Here is a 19,911-nt window from a genome sequence, read left to right on the forward strand (position 1 = left end):
GGAGAAAAAAGTGAACAAATTAAGGATTTCCCAAGTTAATAAAATCAGAAATGGTGTAAGAGATATTCAAATATTTCTCATTTTATTAGTTTCAGATAAAAATTTGCAGTTAACTGGCATTACTGTACTGCACTGTAATATGCAGTTCTTCAGTAAGGTTTAGGTATAACCTGGTAAAACCACAGTGTAGTGTGCAGATGACACAACTCTATACCAGAGATGTATCATCAATTGAAAGTACTGACACGTTTTTTCCATCTTTTTAGGTACTGAAGAGCATCGTACCTTTGATTCATTTTTAAACAGTGTGAAGCCATGAAATAAACAGCAGCAGAGTACTGAGGAGTTGAGTTGTTCACCTCCCTACATAACAATGTCTTTTCAGCACTTACCCTTTAAGAACGGTTTTATACTCCAATGTAGAAATGGGCTTCATTTTCCCCAGAGATCATTGTTGTGCAAGCCATACAACACAGGTATTGTGCTAGCTGTTGTGGTGCCCTTACAAGTCCTGTCAAATAAAAAAGAGAAATCTCTATGACATTTGCACAGTAGTTATTTATATTCAAGACAACATAGAAACACACCAAAACAACCCTCAGCTGCTGGTCAGTACCCAACTGTGGCACACTCACAAGCTGAGCTTCAGTGTCTTTCTGCACGTCCTTCCCAGGCTCAGCCGTCAAGATTCAGTCCTCATAAAAGCCCTCAAGCAGGGCAAGAAGTGATAGTCTTGCTTGGAAAGGGATCCTTCCATCCCACTTTATAGTATTAACAGAATATGCTTGCAAGAACATGCCGAAGCTTAACTGCTCTTTTTCTGTATTACTCATGGGATTGTAGAATAACGTCACCTTCATTTATGTTCTAGAAAGCAATAGTGGAATGATAGTAAAAAGAAAGCTTGAAACTTGACTGAGATGTCAACAAGAACATGTTTGTTGCTCTTAAAATTGTTGTACCCTTAGTAATAAGGGCTGCTTAAATAAGGTGCAGTCATTGTGAAACTCCAGGGGGTTTTTTTACTTCTGGTTTCACTGAATTCTGTTACTCAGTTTGCAGACATAGGTTGTGTCTTTCGCCTTTCCGGGTATCTGCAGTCATTTGCAAGGTACTCAACGCTGATTTTTAGGCTTTTTCTTACACTTTCACACCATGGAAGCAATTGTTGCCATACTCAGGCAGCATAAAGTACCTAGCAGGGCTCAAAGCATCAAAGGTGGGTGACTTCTGCGGCACTGGAATGGATCTTGTGAAGCATTCCCTTTTCAGCGGAGTTAATTCAAAACCAGCCCCAGATCTCTCTTCCTCAAGAGCAACTTGTCCTTCACAGAAACGTGTGTTGTTCTAGCACGCAAAAGGTGCTGATGCAGAAAAATGCAAGGTTGGTAGTGTACCAGAGTTCAAATAAATCCTCACAAGTGGATTATGCTTCATTCAAACCACCTTGAGTTGTCTTTATGTGGTAATTACAAACAAGTATCTTATCATAGAATCACAGAATAGTTAGGGTTGGAAAGGACCTTAAGATCTTAGGGTTGGAAAGGACCTTAAGATCATCCAGTTTCAACCCCCCCAGCCATGGGCAGGGACACCTCACACTAAACCATACCACCCAAGGCTTCGTCCAACCTGATCAACAAATGAAAGACTTGAATTCCACCTACCTTTTGGATACCAGAGCCTGGAAGTTCTATCAAAACCCCAAAAAACCTAGGGCAATCATTACAACCACAGAGCTGACTTCAAAAGGAGGTCTCCCATGGCTTTCTCCTTTATGGCTTTTAAACTACCCATGAATTTCCTGAAATAGTAATACTTTCTAAAGCTTGTTTCCAATTTATGCAGGTCCCTGCTGTAATGTAGTTAGTAGGAGAATGTCATTATAAAGCAGTTATCAGGTATATTTACTTCTTTTATTTAAGAAACTAAAAAATTATTTATGTATTTTTACAAAAATGGACAGGAGTTGCTTAGACCATTGGCACATCACCACAGCCCAGGCAGATTTCAACATCTGAAAATTCAGATTGAGCTATGGACAGAGTAAGCTATAAAGATGATTATCTACAATGTGAAAGCTTGAAATAATTTAATGTTTTCATAAGTACTTCTCATTCTTGATCATCTTTAAGACATTAAAAATATAAAATGAGAACAGAATGTATTAGACCCTGTTATTACAGAGACATTGAGGTAAGGGGAGTACCACTTTATGGCAGCAGCCTGACTCAGGTTGAGGAAGAACAGCCCAACTGCAATATAAAGGCAGAAAAGTACATGGTTGAAGTATTTCCAGTTAAAAACCCCTTAAACACCATTTTATGAACTGAAAACTTTAAGTTTCAGGAGTCTTACATTTCATACAACAGAAATATTCAGAATTGTAGCAAAGTCTTACAAATTTATTGTTGTACAAAACAGGTTCAATCACAAATAATCAGGCTGAAGTCTTGTCAAGTACAAAATGAAGGATAAAATAGAACACAATATACAAGACTAGAAGTAGTTAAATATTACTGAAACCAAAGGAACACTGGAATTAATTGTTATTTACAAAATCTAATCTCTGAGACCGTCTTGAGCTACAGTAATAATTTCTTTACCCCAGTGGGAGATTAACATGCAGATCTGACAACTGGAAATAATGAAATTAATGTATACAAACATATGTACATTGAGGCACAGTGATTTGTAAAGACTTTGATACCCAGTCCTTATTGCAAAGAGTTGGTTTTAGTCATTTACACTTCTGACAGACTTGTCACATCCTCTCCCTGCTCCCTCCCACCCCAAGTTATTTAACATTTTGCTGCAAATTCAGACAGAAACAAGCTTATTTTAATAAAACCGTCTCTTCTGAAAGAAGCAACTTTGCTATGGAAGTAGTGGTGGTCGGTTGTTACAAATGGACTTCTTGCCATGTGATACACAGAGAAAGACAGTGTGAAGGAGTCCCCATTGACTAGTTTGTGCATTTCCCATTATAAATGCACTGGACAAGCACCAAACAAGGCCACGTTTCCATGTGGAGAGCAGTATCATGACAATAGATATATACATTATTTTAAATACTTATAGAAATTTAATATACAAATGGCTCTGAATATACAATAAAATAATGTGGTAAAAAAAAAAGTTAAAAATCAAACCATGGTGACAATACCACCATTAGGCACGAAGTATTCCTGGTGTTTGCAATTTTAAGGGAAGTCCAAAGACAGACCTTTTATCATTTGTCTGGGTATTTCGAGATGAATCCCTTCAAGATAATGCAAGAACCTAGAAAAAGAAAAGTGACTATAAGGGGACAAAGTTATTTCCAATTACAAGGCAACATCATTTAGAGCGACAAAGGTTCACCTTTCCTGTCTAGAATTATTTGACAAGATATTTTACTATTGAAATTCTTCACTACCTTGTAAATGGAAATGCAGCAAGATGTCGGAAACCCCAAACTTACCTTCTTTTAGTCTTCCCTTGCTCTTTTAGCTTCTCAAACCTACAGATACTGCGAAGAGTGGGGAGGTATTCCAGTATGCTGGCTTGCTTATTACCCAGGTTTAAAGGACTTCTGGAAAATACTGTTCTGACAACTGCCAGCCTCTTCTCTGCTTTTCTGTGAATGCTAAAAAGAAGAGTGAAGCTTTACTGTTTCTTGTTCAAGAATGTACAATCCTTATTTTGTTCCCTTAGGATCAGATCCACTGGTTTAAAACTGCTAAACATACAGATGTCCAAAACTGCATCCCAATGGATCAGATCCTGCAACTTCTGATCGTGTGCTGCACTCGGAGAGAAACATGAGTGACAGTAGTTTGCTTGGCCAATGCTCTTAGCTTAATTATGAGTCTAATCCAGGGAGGTCTTTACAATCTCACAATGTAGGTGAGATCTAGTACATCCATCAGACAATGCAATCAAAAGCATCTGTTGTCTTCACAAATAAGTAGTTGTGAATGGTATTTGCCAGAATGTCACTATCAGATCCAATGTACAACTCATGATATACTGGCCAAATCCCACCACAGGTTAGATGGTTAGATCCATTTTGATACTGTTCCCCTAGGTACTGACTTAGAGAAGTACAAATCTAACCTGTTTTCCTGTTCAGACATGTGAATAGGTTTTATTTGCCTATTATGCAATTTCACATGACTACTTATGGTAAAACCAATCTTTCCTATCCACACTTGCTAGTAGCAATGTGTTCTTTGGTCTTTTACAACATATTAAAGGTTACTCTTTGTTAGCATAAGTTATTACAAAAAACTGCAGTAATTTTGCTCTGACTTTTGTTAGGTCTTCACCAGGCAACCGCCATGCATTTAACAGCCTCAGTACGACCAGGCATGGAATGAAGGATTTGCCTGTCTTGTACTTGTAGGATCCATTTCAGTTCATCTGTCTTGAAAAAGCCATTCTTTTGGGGACTCATTTTTAAAGTAAATGGACTAGATTGAGGCTACAACCTTATAGTCAAGCTGTACAAACAAAAAAAGTCACTTTCTGCAGAGACTGCCATGCAATTTAAGCTTAGACAAGCAAAGTGAACATGTTCCAGTGTTGTAAGACATACTGACAACTTTCATAGTGGTATGAATGTGTGTAGATAGTACCCAACACACTCTTAAAGACTGTGAAATGCATTTCTTGACAAATAATTAAATTATGTTCCAGAAATATTAGCAAAGTCTTACCTTGAATCAGCCGACTGACAGAAGGATACACAATTTCTTGTGTTTGAAATACGCAAAGTAAGTCCCTCCAGTTCATCATTTTCAGGTGTTTGACTGGTATTCAAAGAGGATTCCAAGTTTTGTGAAATACTAACAGAACATTTGTTAAAACTAAGTGCTTCAATAGCTGCCATTATCTCACTACAGCTCTGGGAACTCCACCAATCAGTATTTTCTATACTGAACTCATCACAAAGACCATTTTTGATTTTGCCATTTGTCCAGTTAAATCCTTCATCTGTAGAAAACTCCAGTGGCTCCTTGGTGTTAGTGTTCACACAGCAATCCAAGAAAGACATGGTCTCCACAAATTCAGTCAGCGCATTCAGACACTGAGAAACAAGAACAGACCTTTTCCCATTTGCTGAGGTTTTAGTTTGCATTTCTTTTTCTTCTTTATTCGTCAACAATTTGGATTCCTCTTCATTCACTTCAGCACATGACACAGGACTATCTGATAGCAAAGTTATGAATTCAGCTGAATAGTTCAGTGCAGTGTCAAATAAGTCACTGTCATCCAATATTTCAAGCCTTTTCTGTCTCTTTGTCTTTCCAGACTTTCTTACAGGGCTTTTTCCAGAGCAATACCTGTTAGTGGACCTGTTTTTTGAAGAAACTATGGTAGTCCTTTCAAGTACAGAGCCAGGGGCTTCAGACTGGTTTGAAAGAACTTGCACAGGTAAGGGAAGAATAAATTCAAGATTACTATACATAAAATCCACTTTCTTCATCTGGAATTCTGTGAGAATCTGCATCCATTTGTTCCATGTGTCCATGGTTGCGATTTTGTGCTGTAAAATAATAATAATGAAAATGTATTAATACATTAGAATATATATATTTTATTAAACTGTTATAACAAAAAATATCTCATATTCCTGGCTTTGTGTTTATGAGGCAAGGGATTGGTTTGCTTGCAAGAGACTGCCCCAGTTCAGAATTTTGCTTAACAACAACAGAATCCCTTAATTTTTACAACAAACCTTTTCAAAGAGATTTGCTTCTAAGATATTATTCATAGTGATGACTACACTCAATTATTCAAAGTGTTAGCTAGTCAACGACAAACATACCGTGAGAAATGTAAACAAGTCTTCTGAAGGCATCAGGATATTCTTAAGGCCAAGCAACGTCTCTACACAGCCTGTATCACATTTTGGAAGTTCCTGAGGGTGCACATCAGCTTGAGAAAAGTCCATCTTGGAATCAGTAGTATTTTCAGAACAAATTACATGATCTGCTTTATTTGTCTCCTCTCCTGCACAAAGATAACATGCTTTACTTGGAAAGAAACAACTGCATCATGAAATTGATTCTTCCCCTTTTTGTCTCAATTCCTTTTATAAAGGATACTTTAACTGCAGCCTCTTGCTGCAATTCTGAGTGAGTATAGCAACTGGAATTGGTTATCTTCATCCCCATTCATCATCCACACTTTAAGTGTGACTAATCTGCTGTCTCCTTTGCAAGTAACCACTTGAAATAGTCTGTTCTTCCTTCTGTGCCCCACTAGTCTCTCTCTGTTGCTCAACTCATATGCTGTCTCACACACCAATGCCTGTTGGGGATGCTCTTCCTCTATGCTTTGCCACCAAGTTCTTTCCCTTGCTGCCTGTTTGCTAGCTGTCCAATTCTTACCTTTTTTCTCTTCTGCTTTCTCTAGGTGAATTACTTATGAACTCAGCTACAGAACTCAGCTAAATAACTGCAAACTTGGAGTAGAAGGGAAAGTACTAATGGCTCTCTGCCCAATTTTTGCACTCAGAAGAGGAAATAGGGATAATAAAGCACATAATGATGAGTAACAGACAGGTGCAATAGGAAAAAAATCAAACTTACAGTTTGAAGCACCTAATAAGCCCCCCAAACCCTACAAAATGTTTAGGGGTCTTCTAGAAAGTTACCATCTATTTCTACGTGTCCAAGAATGGTTTGATTTAATTAAATTCATGCTAAGATGGAGATTTTTAGAAACTTAAATCAACCTACCATGACGTGCCAAAGGTTTGTCTTTCAAGCATCCACCTCCACTTCTAACCCAGAATTGCAAGTAGAGAACACTTTGCCTGATATCACAGTTATTTGTGGCTAACAGGGCAGCCAAGTCTTTCACATCTGTTCGCAGATTCTCAGCCAGACACAGGGCTTGAAGGTAGCTCGCAGCATTTATCTGAACAAAAATTAGACAAAGGCCACTGAAAGCAACTCCTACCGATCAGACTGCAGTAAGTCACACAGAAGCAAATTGTTTATGCTTGCAATATACTTTTCCTTTAATAGAGAAGATTAGCTCATTAGATTATAGCTACATTAAAACCTCTATAGAAAAGCAGAATATTCCACTAAATGTAAAGAGTCCATGTCAGTGAATTAGGTTCAATTTAGAAATTCAGCTCATGAAAACCAAACCAAACACACATATTCTGCTTATGTTCCTGAAACCACACAAACATTGTTTCTCATCACCACTGAATGGGTTCTAGTGAACTATATGCACTCCAAAGGGTTTTATTTTTCTTGTAATTCTGCAATAGTCTGGTAGCCCAAAAGATTTTTCTATTTCACATTAAAAACATTCCCATTCTCAAGGGTTAGTTCCTTCTTATTCTTATTTGTTTAGATTTTGTATGTAATGCACAGATGCAAGTAAAACTGTTTGCTATACAGCATACCAGTGCTTACATTAAAGGAATAACCATTAAAGGAATGACACTTCTAAAATAGGTGCTATACTTTCAAATGAACAAACCAGTACTGGCATAGTCAGCCTTCACATCAAAACTATTAGATATACCATCTTTGAAATGATTTACTACATCCTACAAACTAAATTAAGTGATGTTCTTCTTGCAATTCTCTGAATTACTCAATGGGTAAGAAAATAAATCTTCCATGCTCATAAAAAAAAAATTCTGCATGTAAAGATACATCCATCCAGCCATCTTCTGATGGAACAGACATAGTACATCAGATAAATATAAACCTACACCAACATTTAAACATCAAATTAGCTGACAATTGCACGTCTGCATTTCTGAACCCAGACTTACCAAGGAAGGGGTTCTAAAGTTGATCTCTTCAAAATAGCCATCAAACATTAAGCTGAATGTGGGATCTATATAGGAAGATAGCAGTGAACTGTCATGACATTATGTTCAAAAGTAATTATTTTCTCTATCAATTAGAGCAGCCAATATCTTTATTAAAACACTAAAATACTCACTTTATAGTCTCTGCTCACTTAATTCTACATTTAGGAGATGTATTCAACCATCACCATTTAAACCACTTCATTAAAAGGAGCTCTTTTGTCTGCAAAGCCTAATTATTGTAACAAACATACCATTGGTAGTAAGAATTACAGGTCTCTTTGCTGTTGCCATGAATGTCTTTATTGCACTTAGAAATCCTGCATCTTCATCAAATATTATATCTACCTATAGAAAACAAAGGAAGTGCAAAACATCAGTAACTTGAACGTAGCTACACGTTGTGAATTTAATGGGGGCTTAGATACTGTAATTGGTGGGGTGTTGATGGTGACTTTGAAAGTGTCTCAGTGCATGTAAATAGTGTAAAATTATAAACCAACACTTTTCACATAATGAGAGGAATTAAATCTGTAGGATCTAAACTGTTTCAACAGTGAACAACTGTTGATAGGTGGCAGTTTCTTTATCTTATACAATAACTTTGTCAAATAATGATCCATGTTTAGGAGGGTTCTCGTGGTGATGAAATCATTAAACATCAAATTCATTTTTAAGAAGCTGGTAATTCTCACACTCGAATCTCCTTAGAAGTTCTCAAGGAAGAAGGGAAAACTAAGTGAAATTCTTTAAACATAAAGAAACAACATACTCCTCACATCAGTACACTTATGTGAATTTTACCTCTTCAAAGAGAATGAGAGATGTTGCACTTTTTCTGTTGTGTTCTCCTCCTTCTACTTCTTTGTTTATTGACTTAATTTGAGCATCTTTCTTTTCTTCAAGCGAATTCTGAGTATTTCCTGCAGATGCTGAAGAATTGAGCAGGAAGTCAAGGAAGACTGAAACCATCCAATATGCATTCTAGACACTGGTTTTAAAAACACCCTTAAGCGTTAAGCTGCTTAAAATCTTCACTGACATAAAACCTCAGAAATCTGACCTACACCCCTTTCTGATGTCTTGTTTAAAAAAATATTGCAACAAATCTGCTGTGAATTCAACATGTTTGGTGAAGGGCTGACTGTTTGTAAAATCAAGCCTGCACTTCACCTGTTTGTGATCTATAATATCTCAGGGGCATGGAGCAGATAGAATTCCTTCAAGACCATGCAGTATGATTGCCTGAAAAGACAAGGACTAGGCTCAACTGCACCACTTCAATCCAGCACTTTGCCTGGACAAACCCACTGGTTGTCCAAATACATTACTTCCTTTCAAAACACTTCTCTTTAAGACTTCCTGATCCCATGAAACGTTTGGAAATGTACCTCTCGATGTTGAGAGACTCACAGATTTCAACATGCCCTTCTATGTATCAAAACCCAGTCTGTAATCAAATTGTCATTGGCTTTACAGGACCTCTTAATTCTGTAGCAGTAATTTTTATACATATATATGTATCTACATTTATATACACAGATACATACCACCTAGTACAAAAAAAGAGAAAACCCCAAAACCCAACAAAACCCACCAAAAAAACCAAACCCTAAAACCAAACAACCAAATTAAGGCAAATCTACTGAGCCTGAGATAATATGTACCCTAGTTAACTCTCCTGTAACAGAGTAAAGACCACTTCCTATGTAGTTAAGTGTATGTGAGATGCATTAAGTAACTCTTGCTGGCAGTTAAGAGTAGAATAAGCGTACTCTATTTTCTCCACACAGCTCCAGGTGGAGTAGTAGTGTAGTAGTACAGTGCAGCATTTCCCTTTCCAGAGGAAGATTATCATCTATCATTAAATATTAACTATCTAATAATTAACTAGAATTAAATAGCAATATTTACCTTGATTTTTTTCTTGAGATGTCCCTGCTCCATCACTTTTACGTTTGGAAGAAATCTTGAAATAGCTTGCAAGTGTTTTAGGGGGCAAGTTCCGTTTTAATCCTGCTCCTTTGGGGGACAGTGGAGGTTTTCTTGGTGAAACAACTTTCTTTGGAGAATACATTTTTTCTGCAAGATATATTTTATATTAAACATAAGCTGAAAATGTAACCTCAAACTTCTGCTTCTGAGGCAAAGTTAGAGCAAATCCTGGTTTTTCTTTTTTTCTGGTACATGACAGGTTTACTGTGCTGGTTTCTGCTTATTTTACTCTTGTCCTGTCACAGGGTATGTTTCTGTTCAGCTTTCTATTCATGTGCTATAGCACTTACGACAGCGCTACAGAAATAACTGAAGATAACTGAGAGTCAGTCATTTTGATGAAATCACTATTTAATTTGGTATGTAGTTGTGTTAACCAGCAGAGCCAAAACCCAACAAACCCCAAACCAACCAACCTTCCACCCCAAAACAAACAGCAAACGCCCCCCCGCATCAACCCCCAATCAAACAAAAACCCCAGATAGAACCATGAAACCTACTTGGTGACTTGGCACTGCCACAACTGTTGAAAAAGCAAGGCTTATGTGCATTAATGCCTTTTTTGTCCACTTGATGAGACTGAGTAGCTTCTTTTAGTTGTGACAGTATCTGTCTCCCACTACGCTGGCAAGAGGCATTGACTTCAAATATCTGCAATGGGATTTCATTTACATTTTAAAAACGTCTTGGACATCTTGTACTACAAATGCTTTCATATCACTAGTTACAAGTAAGACAAATGGCCACGAACCTTAAAACCCAGCTCCTGAGCACAAGCATACACTGCAGCGGTTTTCCCCACTCCCGGTGGGCCAGTTATCAGCACTGTATTGCAGAGGTTTGTCTCTTCCTCAGTGTCAGATTTATTATCTTTAAAGTCAAAGCTGTCCAAAGAATCTGTAGATTTAAAACAAAAGAAAGGATTCATGTAATGGTTGTGCCAACTTTAACAAAGAGAACCTATGCATATTTAATTCCATCAGCACCTTCATGCTCTTTGTCCTTCTCCACTTTCTGATTTCTTTTTTCTTCCCAATCGGCTCTTTTTTTCCATTCTTTTAACCAACTATAAAAGGAAGGAACATAACAGAAAATAATTACTGCTGAATAAAGGGAACCTAAATTCAGATGGAACAGAACATGAAAGTGAGAAACATCAGCCACTTGTTATCCCCCTCAGAAACCTATCACTCCTTTCAGATTTAAGAAGTTCAAGATTTGTTTGATTCTTTTGTAAGAGAGGATTCCCTCTTTATTCTATGTCCTATTAAATGACTGCTATAAAACCAAGTCACTTGGCAAACTAGTTAAACTGTGGAAAAGGCTTTATCATTCATAGTTTCGTGTTGTTTGTCAGATGGATCTTTAATAACTTAAACACATACAGAAAATTTAACTGAAAAAGGATTGTATTAGATGGACTTGAGCGCAGTGCATCAAGATCAGGACCAGACGTGCCTGTAGAGAAGTACAGGTAAGTACTGGTAAGTTACTCTCTCATTCATAGTGTGCAGGCTTGAATAACCTGACAAACCAATAATTCTTACTAAGTACTTCATTCCATCCCACAGCCTAATGTAGCATTTCATGTGTGATTTTGTTTTGCACCATATCACACAAGCTACCAAGGTACGTGTGCAAGAGAAGCTACGACCAAAGAAGATCATTCACACCAAGTGACAATTTGTTTCTGCAGCTTCCTGGAAGTAAACCAAAACAAAAGCCACACCCCCTGTAGGTGTTATTCAAGCACAGTGTAAAAGACTTCACTTCTTTGAGCATCATTAAGCAATATGATGTTCTGAGTTATTTTAAGAATGGATCCATGCTCCCACTTCTGACCTGTGTAGCCTTTCAATTTCTTTCTTGTTCCCTACGAGTTCACTGGAATCTTGAGGCTGGTATTTTTCTGTCCAGAGCATGTCTTCCTTCTCAGCACCTACAGGAAAAGTATCATCCTTTCTTAAACAATTCTTCATACAAAAGAGTTGATCAAGTTCAGTAGAATATTGAGACCAGGTAAGATTTTTGCACTACAGGGGAAAGCTGAGATACATTCTATATACATTCCCTCAAGGCAAAAAGAATGAAAATCAGACAGTTACCTGAAAGTGAATTTGGTGCTGACAAATACTCAGTGTCTTCTATCATAACATCTGGCTTCTGGGTCTTGTTTTTCCCCAAATGCATGGCTTGTTCTGTCTCCCCTTTTTTTTCTCCAGGTGTGCGAAGAAAAAGTTTCTCACAAACTCCTGATTTTATTTCTGCCTCTGAACCTTCAATTTGTTTTCTTCTTTTTGATTTGTGCTCTTCTGTTTCTTTCCTTTTCCTCTTGGTTTCCTTCCAATTGTCAGAATGTTTCTGATTTACCTCAGAATTTGCAGCGCCAGCTTTGCTTTCTAAGGGAAAAATAAATACATAAATAAAAAATGCATCCTTTTACAATTTCAAGCTCTGTCCATTACAACCAAATAGGGGATTTTAAGCTGTATCTGAAGAATTTGGTCAAAATGGCCTAAAATGTGAGGATCAACTTATTTCCAACAGCATGCCTTCACTGACACGTCCCTGGAAATTCCAAATGCCTTTTTATGCCAGAGAGAGTCAGTGTGAGCTTGTTCTTCCCCAGGCAGATCACTAACCATGTGCACTGCTTTCAGAACCCAGCCGTTCCGTCTGCCTCTTCAGAAGCCTGTAGAAGTATTTGCTCACAGGAAACTGGGAATTGGAAGACATGATCTCATCCAGTAAATCTTTCCTGACTGTATCAGGAAAAACTGGTCGGTGGCCAGAAAGCTGCAATACACACACACATATAAATTATTACTGGAAAACATTACACAGAATAACGCAGACAGTTTTGTGTAAGTTAAATTGGTAGCTCTTGATAAAACCAGAGATTAACAGAAAGCCTTGAGAATTATCTAACATTACAACGCAGAGCGGGTAAATCACACGCACACAGACACATAAATATCCAAGACTGAAACAGACTCAAATTACAGAAGTTTTTAAAAACAACAGAAGTCCTAACAAGTAACAAAACAATTCAATTTTATATTCACTTTTAACACAAGCCCTCATTTAAAGAACTAACCTCAGGTGCAGAACAGTTTCCAGTTCGTTTTGAATTCACAGTGGAGAATTCACCAAGCGAGAGATTGATTTTTGTGACATTGGTGACTTCAGTGTTCAGATTCCTTAGCGTAGTTAATAGAGGACACGATGGCGATTGCAATTTCCACATTGGACAACCTACAAAAGAACCCCCACCAAGAACAAAACAAGAGGAAACTTTTATTAACAAAACAGAGATAAAGTCACAGACAAAACCATCCTATAGTAAGGAAGAGTAAATGCTTTTAACCACAGCTTTATCATGTCAAAGCCAAGCTTATTTAACTTATACTGCATCAACTTTTTATCTTTATTAACTCTACCTCCCATGAGAAGAACAAACTTGCACATTTTTACATACATTTCCCAGTGAGCTGCTCCTGGGCTCTGCTTGCTCTAAGTAACAACCCACACCTCTCTGTAGGACAGATGCTCACCAAGGAGTTTGTTTTGCTAATTGGTTGGTTTGCAAATACAAACTGGTAAGTGCTATTCTGCCTTCTGCTCTTCTGCCATGCCCTTCCATAAGGATAATGTAGCACACTCCCTCCCTAGGGCAAGAAATGGTCTTTACTCTTTTGAGAAGCATTTTGCCTTTGTCAGAAAGAATGGTTTCTGCCCCAGTTAGGGCTTTGAGCACCTTGGCCTAGTGGGAGGTGTTCCTGCCCGTCACGGGGGTTTGGAACTGGATGATCTTAAGGTCCTTTCCAACCCAAACCATTCTCTGATTCTATTCCCCAAATAAATCCTCAGAAGTTTGCATCCTAACCCATAAATGCATACATTACTTTAGCATCAATTTAACTTGTAAGTTGTACATTTAAAATCATCACACTGGAAGCTTGTACGTTTTGTTGTCTTACTGTGACACAAACCAAGAAGAAACTACTAGTTCATGTAGTCACATTAGTGAGTTTTGCTTTTCAAGTTCTTTTCTGCACAGATTCACTAGAAGTTGTTATAAAGCACTATAAACACTATAAAAGTTATTATATTATTATATAAGCTGAACAAAAGCTTACAGTCATCCTTTTGCTGTACATGGACAACAGGCTTGAAACATGAACTTGCAAGTGAGTATGCTTCCATTGCTGCTGCTTTCTTTGCAATCTGTCTTTTCAGGGACTCTGGCAATCCACTCCTCAAGAATTCACGTTTTGCTCTGAACTGATCATCATCTTGAGAGTTTTCAGATGCATCTTGGCTTTAATGAAAATAGAAATTAAACCCCAAAGCGTTTGAACTACCAGCCACATAAGGCTTACAACAGAATTTAACCACATTCACTTCTACACAGATTAGAAACAGTCTGGGAGAACTGCTAAAATTAATTTAAATGTAGTAAGTTTGCATTTAATTTTAAATTTTCTGTTACAGATTTTGATAAAAAATGACTCTGGTTTTGTATTTTACATGCAGTTTAGGATTTCTTTTTAACCAGTCATCATCTCGGTTTTCAACCATTTAAAATGGCTCAATAATGGTTGAGGAACTCACAACCCTCCCCCCCCCCCATTTTACAAGCAGTTTAACACTCTAAACCCATAAATATTCATATCACATTTCCATGAGTGCATTTAAATTTGTCAAACGAGAGAATGTTAAAAGTAATCTTCAAATACTTTCTGATTCTTAAGCAATTGCAATCTTGCCAACTGACCTGCTCTCATCAAAGATCACAACTGGTGCACCTGCAGAGTTCTGAGCATTTCTGCCTAGGAAAGAAGGTGGATAGCCCAGTTTTCCTTTACAAAGGAGAAAGGAAAAAATCATTATTACATTAGTGCTAATGTAGGATTCTAACCTTGCTTCTCTGTTCCACTTCATAACATACGGGAATCTCCTGTTCTTAATGGAAACCTAGATATTTTAACAAAATTCATTATAGTTTTATTTCTAGTTATTCCACTGCTATAGGTGTTGGATTTTGTAACATTAAGAAGCAAAACCCTCCACCTTAAATTAGAAGACAACACAACATGATATCATGTTAGCAGGTTTTCAAACAGTTTTTCCTCCTAGCATAATACAAATGAAAGGTATATAATGGAATATTGCACAATAAGTCATAAGAAGAATGCACTGCAAAGGCAGCTTTAGAAAATACAGTTATAATAGTAACTGTAATCAAAACTAAACACATGCAGTAAAAACATTTACCATTTGAGTTCTTTGTAACCTTCATGTTTCTAGGCTTTTTCCCCAAAACATCATTTAAGCTCCGAAGATTCTTTTGCTTCACATTCTGCACTGTAGTAGTGTCGCAACTCAGGCTTGAATCTAAAATTATTACTGATTCCTAGAGGGAAAGCAAATCAAATAAGAAAACCAACTTTTCCTCTTTTATTAATAAGACAACTTAGTGATCAGTAGTGAGGAAACTATAGAAACTGTTAGAAAGCTTTGAAGTTAGCAAACACAATTTGAAGATCATAATTTCACTACTGTTGTCAACACAGAAGTAGTATATAGAATAGGATCTCCAATAAATAGAGGGCAGAACTACTCTCATTTAGAAGTCTAAACCATACACATTTGAAACAGATATGTAGCTGTTCATTGGGAAAGAGAAACAGTCACTTCCAAAGCCTGACCATCTGCTGCATGTTACAGATCTTCACTGGAACAAGCATTCCGGTCTATGCCTAGCAGTTACTTTACTATTTGACAGTCAGCATACCACAGCACAGTATCTACCTTATTTCTTTAAAAGAAGCATTTGCAAGATAAGGAACATTTTTGTTGCTTAAATGAATCACCAAAACATCAAAAGAATGGGCTTTCCCCTACAAAATATTCAGGCTTACTTCACTTTCTTCTAATTTTTTCCTTTCAGCAAGAGCTCGCTGTCGAGACGAGCGCCTCACAGGAGCTGGGAAGTCTTCATGAACCTTTGATCTGTTGTGCTGAATAGCCTTTGCCTTCTCTATCAGTCGTTTTGCTTTGGATAAGTTTTTTGAAGTAGAGCTCATCTGTTAACAATGAACAATTGCAATTCATAGCAATATATTTGGCATTTCACATATTCATATAGTTTTTCACATTCATAAAGACATACCATTTTACTCCAATTTTACCGGTATAAAAAGAAAATGAAAGAATTGAGAGGAGGAGCAAGCCAGGATCATATAAATACTTTTCAAAAGGGAACAAGAGCCCTACATGTTCTGCCAAAGAACAAACGAAGTATGGGCATAAGTATAAGCTGTTCTGCTGTGCCCAAACACTGCGACCCATGCTGAGAACCTGCAGAGCAGGAGAATGCTACTTTATTGGATTTTTCTGTTACGAAAAAGTAGATTTACACAAATAAAACCCATTTAAAAAATCTAAGGTACATTAACCATATGAGAGTGGTGACGTCAAATCCTATCATAAATCACAGTAACACTTTCTTTCCATAGGGCATCTGAGAACTGTCATATCGTATTACATAAGATTATTCATAATACTAATAGGAACAGAATTACATGCATATAACAAATGATATAAGATACGAAACCACAAACTGTTACATAAATTACCTTCATATTTTTGGAGTTAAACTCTTCATTTTTCATTGCTTCAGATTTATTTGATTTTGTAGTCGCATTGATACGTGTGAACTTCATTCTAATTAGGGAAGAAAGTATTACAAAAGTATTACGTTTTAGTAAAGGGAAATGTTACTCTCAATTTCATTTTCAAAAGCTTTCAAAAATACACTGCTGTAAACAGAAGGTTAGGTTTTCCGGGTGGGGAAGGCTGGCTTTGGTTGGTCTTTTTAATGTCTTTAGTGCAACACATTTATAGAGTCAGCTTTGGTTCTTCTGTATTATTCAACTGTATTCATGCACCAGGTATGCCTTCCAGCCAACTTAAAGTTACGTTTTACTCTTAAAATACTTGCAGGAAAACAAAGTACAAAGGTAGAATATACTGTAAAATGTTTACCTGATTGGGCTGCTTCCATCAAAGGGCATGGTAATCACCTCGGCTTTATACACGTTACTTTTCTTCAGGGATTGTTTTCTTGCTTTTGGAGTTGAGGTTAGTAAAAGACAATCACTTGATTCCTCTTCAGAAAAGGTATCCTTAATGTGGGGTTTTTTAGGTGTAACATTTTTTGGTGTTTTGATTTGCTTCTGCCTTAAACTCCTCCTTAACTCATTCACTTTTGGACTCGATGAAATTCTTACATCTAAGGTGTTCTCCTTAGTGAGAACATTAGAACCTGAATCCTTATCTTTGTAACAGCTGCTAGTATCAGAGACATTAGTTTCCTTAGTTTCTGAAGCCTTCCTTCTTCTGTTTCCTTTTTTCTGATTCTTTCTGGGTCTTTTGGGTTTAGTTCTATTGTTTTTAGAACTAGAATCTTCTGGTACTCTGCTTTCTAATCCTTTATTTGAAGCAGTGTCATCTTCAGGTCCTTCTTTTTCTTTTGCAGACTTTCCAATGGCTTGCTTTTGTTTTCCAGGTGCCTTTTTAATACCACTTTTTACTACATCTGATGTCGGTTGTCTGAATGCCTTCATAAACTGATGCCTTTCTTCCAGACTACATTTTGGCTTTAAAGAATCTGACCCTGCAGTCTCTAGTACAGCTAACTCCAGTTCTTCTTCCTCAATAACTACATTAGATCTTCTTTTCTGAGTAACCTGCTCAGTTTGCTCACCGTCCAAGAGGGGTGGGCTACCTTCTTTTCCCCCTACACATCCTTTCTGCTTCAAGAAAATGGAAGCTATTTTTCTAGAGCCTTTCTGCTCCTTATGCAACGGAGCTAATCTGGGGGGAATGGAATGAACTTGTGCAAGGACAGTTACTGTTCTAAGTGGCAACTGTTGAGATTCCTCACACCTTTCTGGGTCACTAACAGCACCACTTCTGTCCACTTCATTTGCTGTAGCAGGATTGTCTGTGGTTGACTTTGTGTCTTCTTCAATGTGATCTATGTTATTTTCTCCCTGACTCTTCAAGAAGTCCTCAAATGACACTGTTATTATACTGTTATTTACCTGTGACGTCGTGTCATCAAAACTGGAATCACTAATAACAACATCATGCTCTGCTACTGTAGGAGATACCAGCTTTTTCTTATCTTCAGTTTCCTTTTTACACTTTTCATTCATCTGGTTTTCAGATGGAAAACTTTCAGACAAATCCATATTTACTTTGTGATTCCTTTTGCTCGATTTTCTTACCTTATTTTTTCTTTCACTTCTTTCAGAACCAGCTTTCTTTGCATTTTTTCTGTACGTAACAGCATTTGAGAAGTTTTCCCTTTGCACATTATCTTCTAGTTCTCTTGCACCTTCTTGGTCAACTAAGGTACACACAGCTGTAAAATCACCACTGTCTTGTTTCAGTCCTGCCGTTTCTCTGCTGCCATCACTACTAATTTCTATTCCATATTTATCCTCTGATTCTTTCATCTCCTTTAGCTTATTATTTAAATTAACTCTCTTCCCTTTCCTCTTCCTCTTTAAAGGTGGTTTAAAAGGCAACTTATACTCTTCATCATCAGCATCAAATGGTGCTCTATTTTCTCCAGCTACAAGTGGCAATGTGGCTTTCTCATCTATAGCTGTCTTCTTGAAGTAATCTAATATGTTGTTGGGTTTTGGTGGCGACAACACTTTATCCCCTGGTTTTGCTAAAGGTGAAAAGTACCTCGTGATTGTCTCCACAGAACTATCTTCCTCGCGCCGTTTCTTGCATGGCTGTGAAAGAGTTCACAATGAATCTTAGTTTTCAAAGAGATAACTCAGTGTGGTGATATAAAGCAGCACAGGATCTATGGTCTGCATTAGTAACAACAGTACTTTCCCAAAGGATAAGCCTCTCATGTCAGTGCGCTGAGATTGTGCGCGCATCAACTCACCCCCATGTTTTCAGCAGCCACCTAACCTTGAAACAACGATTCTGCCATTGCGTGAATAAAAACCCTGTTCTGAAACTTGGAGGCCACCAAAACTGGAAGCGAACCACAAGGTCTGCAGACCTGCAGATACCTCACAATACTGGAGTTCAGAAACCGGCAATTGAGATGATCGACCTAGTGGTTACCTTGAGTTGTTCACCAGAGCATTTGCAGAGCACTTCACAGAGGATTCCAACATCCTTTAAAGATGTACAGTCCCACTGTAAGCCTCTAGTGTATCTTAAGGAGAAACTGTACTTTCTGGAACACTTAAAGGGAATGAATACAGAAGAATTCATATCTCTTATCATAATTTAGAGTGTGGCACTGGCACAGGGTGCCCAGAGAAGCTGTGGCTGCCCCATCCCTGGCAGTGCTCAAGACCAGGTTGGACACAGGGGCTTGGAGCAACCTGCTCTAGTGGAAGGTGTCCCTGCCCGTGGCAGGGGTTGGAACCCTAAGGTCCCTTCCAACCCAAACCGCTCTGTGACCCTATGATGTGCACGACTCCATGCAAGATGACTCACAAAGGCCTCTGTAACTCTCCCACTTTATTAAACCCCGATGTCTCCTGAGAGCCCATCACTTCATCCGGTACCACCGCTTACAGAGCTGCCAGTACCCGCCTGCGGAGCCCCCCAGAGACAGCTCCTGACAGCCCGGCCCGCGCTGACGGACCCCGGGCAGGGCAGCGCCCTCCCCCCGTTACAGCCGCACACCACAAAGGGGCTCTCCCGGCCCGGGCCGCCCCGCTCCGCCCTCACACCGCCACCCCCCCACGTCCCCGTCCCCGTCCCCGTCCCCGTCCCCGTCCCCGTCCCGCCTTCCCATTCGCATTCCCCCGCACCTGAGCGTCGCCGTCTCTGCCGGGGAGGGGGGCGGCCGCCGCGGGCACGGCGACCCTGCCCACCATGCCCCGTGCGCGCGGGAGCGGGGCCTCAGCCGCGGCGGGGGGGGACGGCGCTCGCGATCTCCATGGGCCGCGGCCGCCTGTCAGGAGCGAGCCCGGGCGGGCAGAAAAGCGCGCGCGGGACGGGATTCGGACCTCCGCGGCGCACCACGTGACCCGCCC

At 38.7% G+C, this 19,911-nt stretch overlaps 1 protein-coding gene across 2 annotated transcripts; it reads right to left on the minus strand.

Annotated features, from left to right (window-relative positions):
- Positions 1 to 2,384: 2,384 nt before the first annotated feature.
- ATAD5 (ATPase family AAA domain containing 5) lies at positions 2,385 to 19,794 on the minus strand. 2 transcript variants are annotated; one of them, XM_061377014.1, is made up of 23 exons: positions 19,687 to 19,794; positions 16,874 to 18,639; positions 16,465 to 16,552; positions 15,748 to 15,912; positions 15,101 to 15,239; positions 14,601 to 14,685; positions 13,963 to 14,144; positions 12,921 to 13,078; positions 12,466 to 12,619; positions 11,929 to 12,222; positions 11,666 to 11,762; positions 10,810 to 10,889; positions 10,575 to 10,720; positions 10,324 to 10,474; positions 9,743 to 9,910; positions 8,633 to 8,760; positions 8,083 to 8,176; positions 7,790 to 7,854; positions 6,729 to 6,909; positions 5,813 to 5,997; positions 4,701 to 5,530; positions 3,464 to 3,628; positions 2,385 to 3,282 (listed from the first exon to the last, which is right to left on the minus strand). In XM_061377014.1, exons 1-23 carry the CDS (start codon positions 19,750 to 19,752, stop codon positions 3,204 to 3,206), a joined length of 5,466 nt encoding a protein of 1,821 aa, XP_061232998.1. In that variant the 5' UTR covers positions 19,753 to 19,794; the 3' UTR covers positions 2,385 to 3,203. The 2 variants fall into 2 exon arrangements, with proteins under 2 accessions (XP_061232998.1, XP_061232997.1); XM_061377013.1 differs by lacking the exons at positions 2,385 to 3,282; positions 3,464 to 3,628; positions 5,813 to 5,997; positions 19,687 to 19,794 and adding an exon at positions 18,986 to 19,156 and having other exon boundaries at positions 5,293 to 5,530.
- Between the last annotated feature and the right edge of the window lie 117 nt (positions 19,795 to 19,911).

This window comes from Neopsephotus bourkii, unplaced genomic scaffold (assembly GCF_033783945.1).
Source record: "Neopsephotus bourkii isolate Nb327-2 ecotype Australia unplaced genomic scaffold, CSIRO-AGI_Nbou_v1 NB_1749, whole genome shotgun sequence".
NCBI lineage: Eukaryota > Metazoa > Chordata > Aves > Psittaciformes > Psittacidae > Neopsephotus > Neopsephotus bourkii.

What these genes read in the sequence shown, in the direction of transcription:
- ATAD5 (XM_061377014.1), bottom strand. Translation starts at nt 19,752, where the DNA reads ATGGTGGGCAGGGTCGCCGTGCCCGCGGCGGCCGCCCCCCTCCCCGGC. An exon ending in GCAGAGACGGCGACGCTCAG is followed by an intron (nt 18,640 to 19,686) that starts GTGCGGGGGAAT and finishes ACTCTTTCACAG; the next exon opens with CCATGCAAGAAACGGCGCGA. An exon ending in TTCTGAAAGCAGTGCACATG is followed by an intron (nt 12,223 to 12,465) that starts GTTAGTGATCTG and finishes TTTTTCCCTTAG; the next exon opens with AAAGCAAAGCTGGCGCTGCA.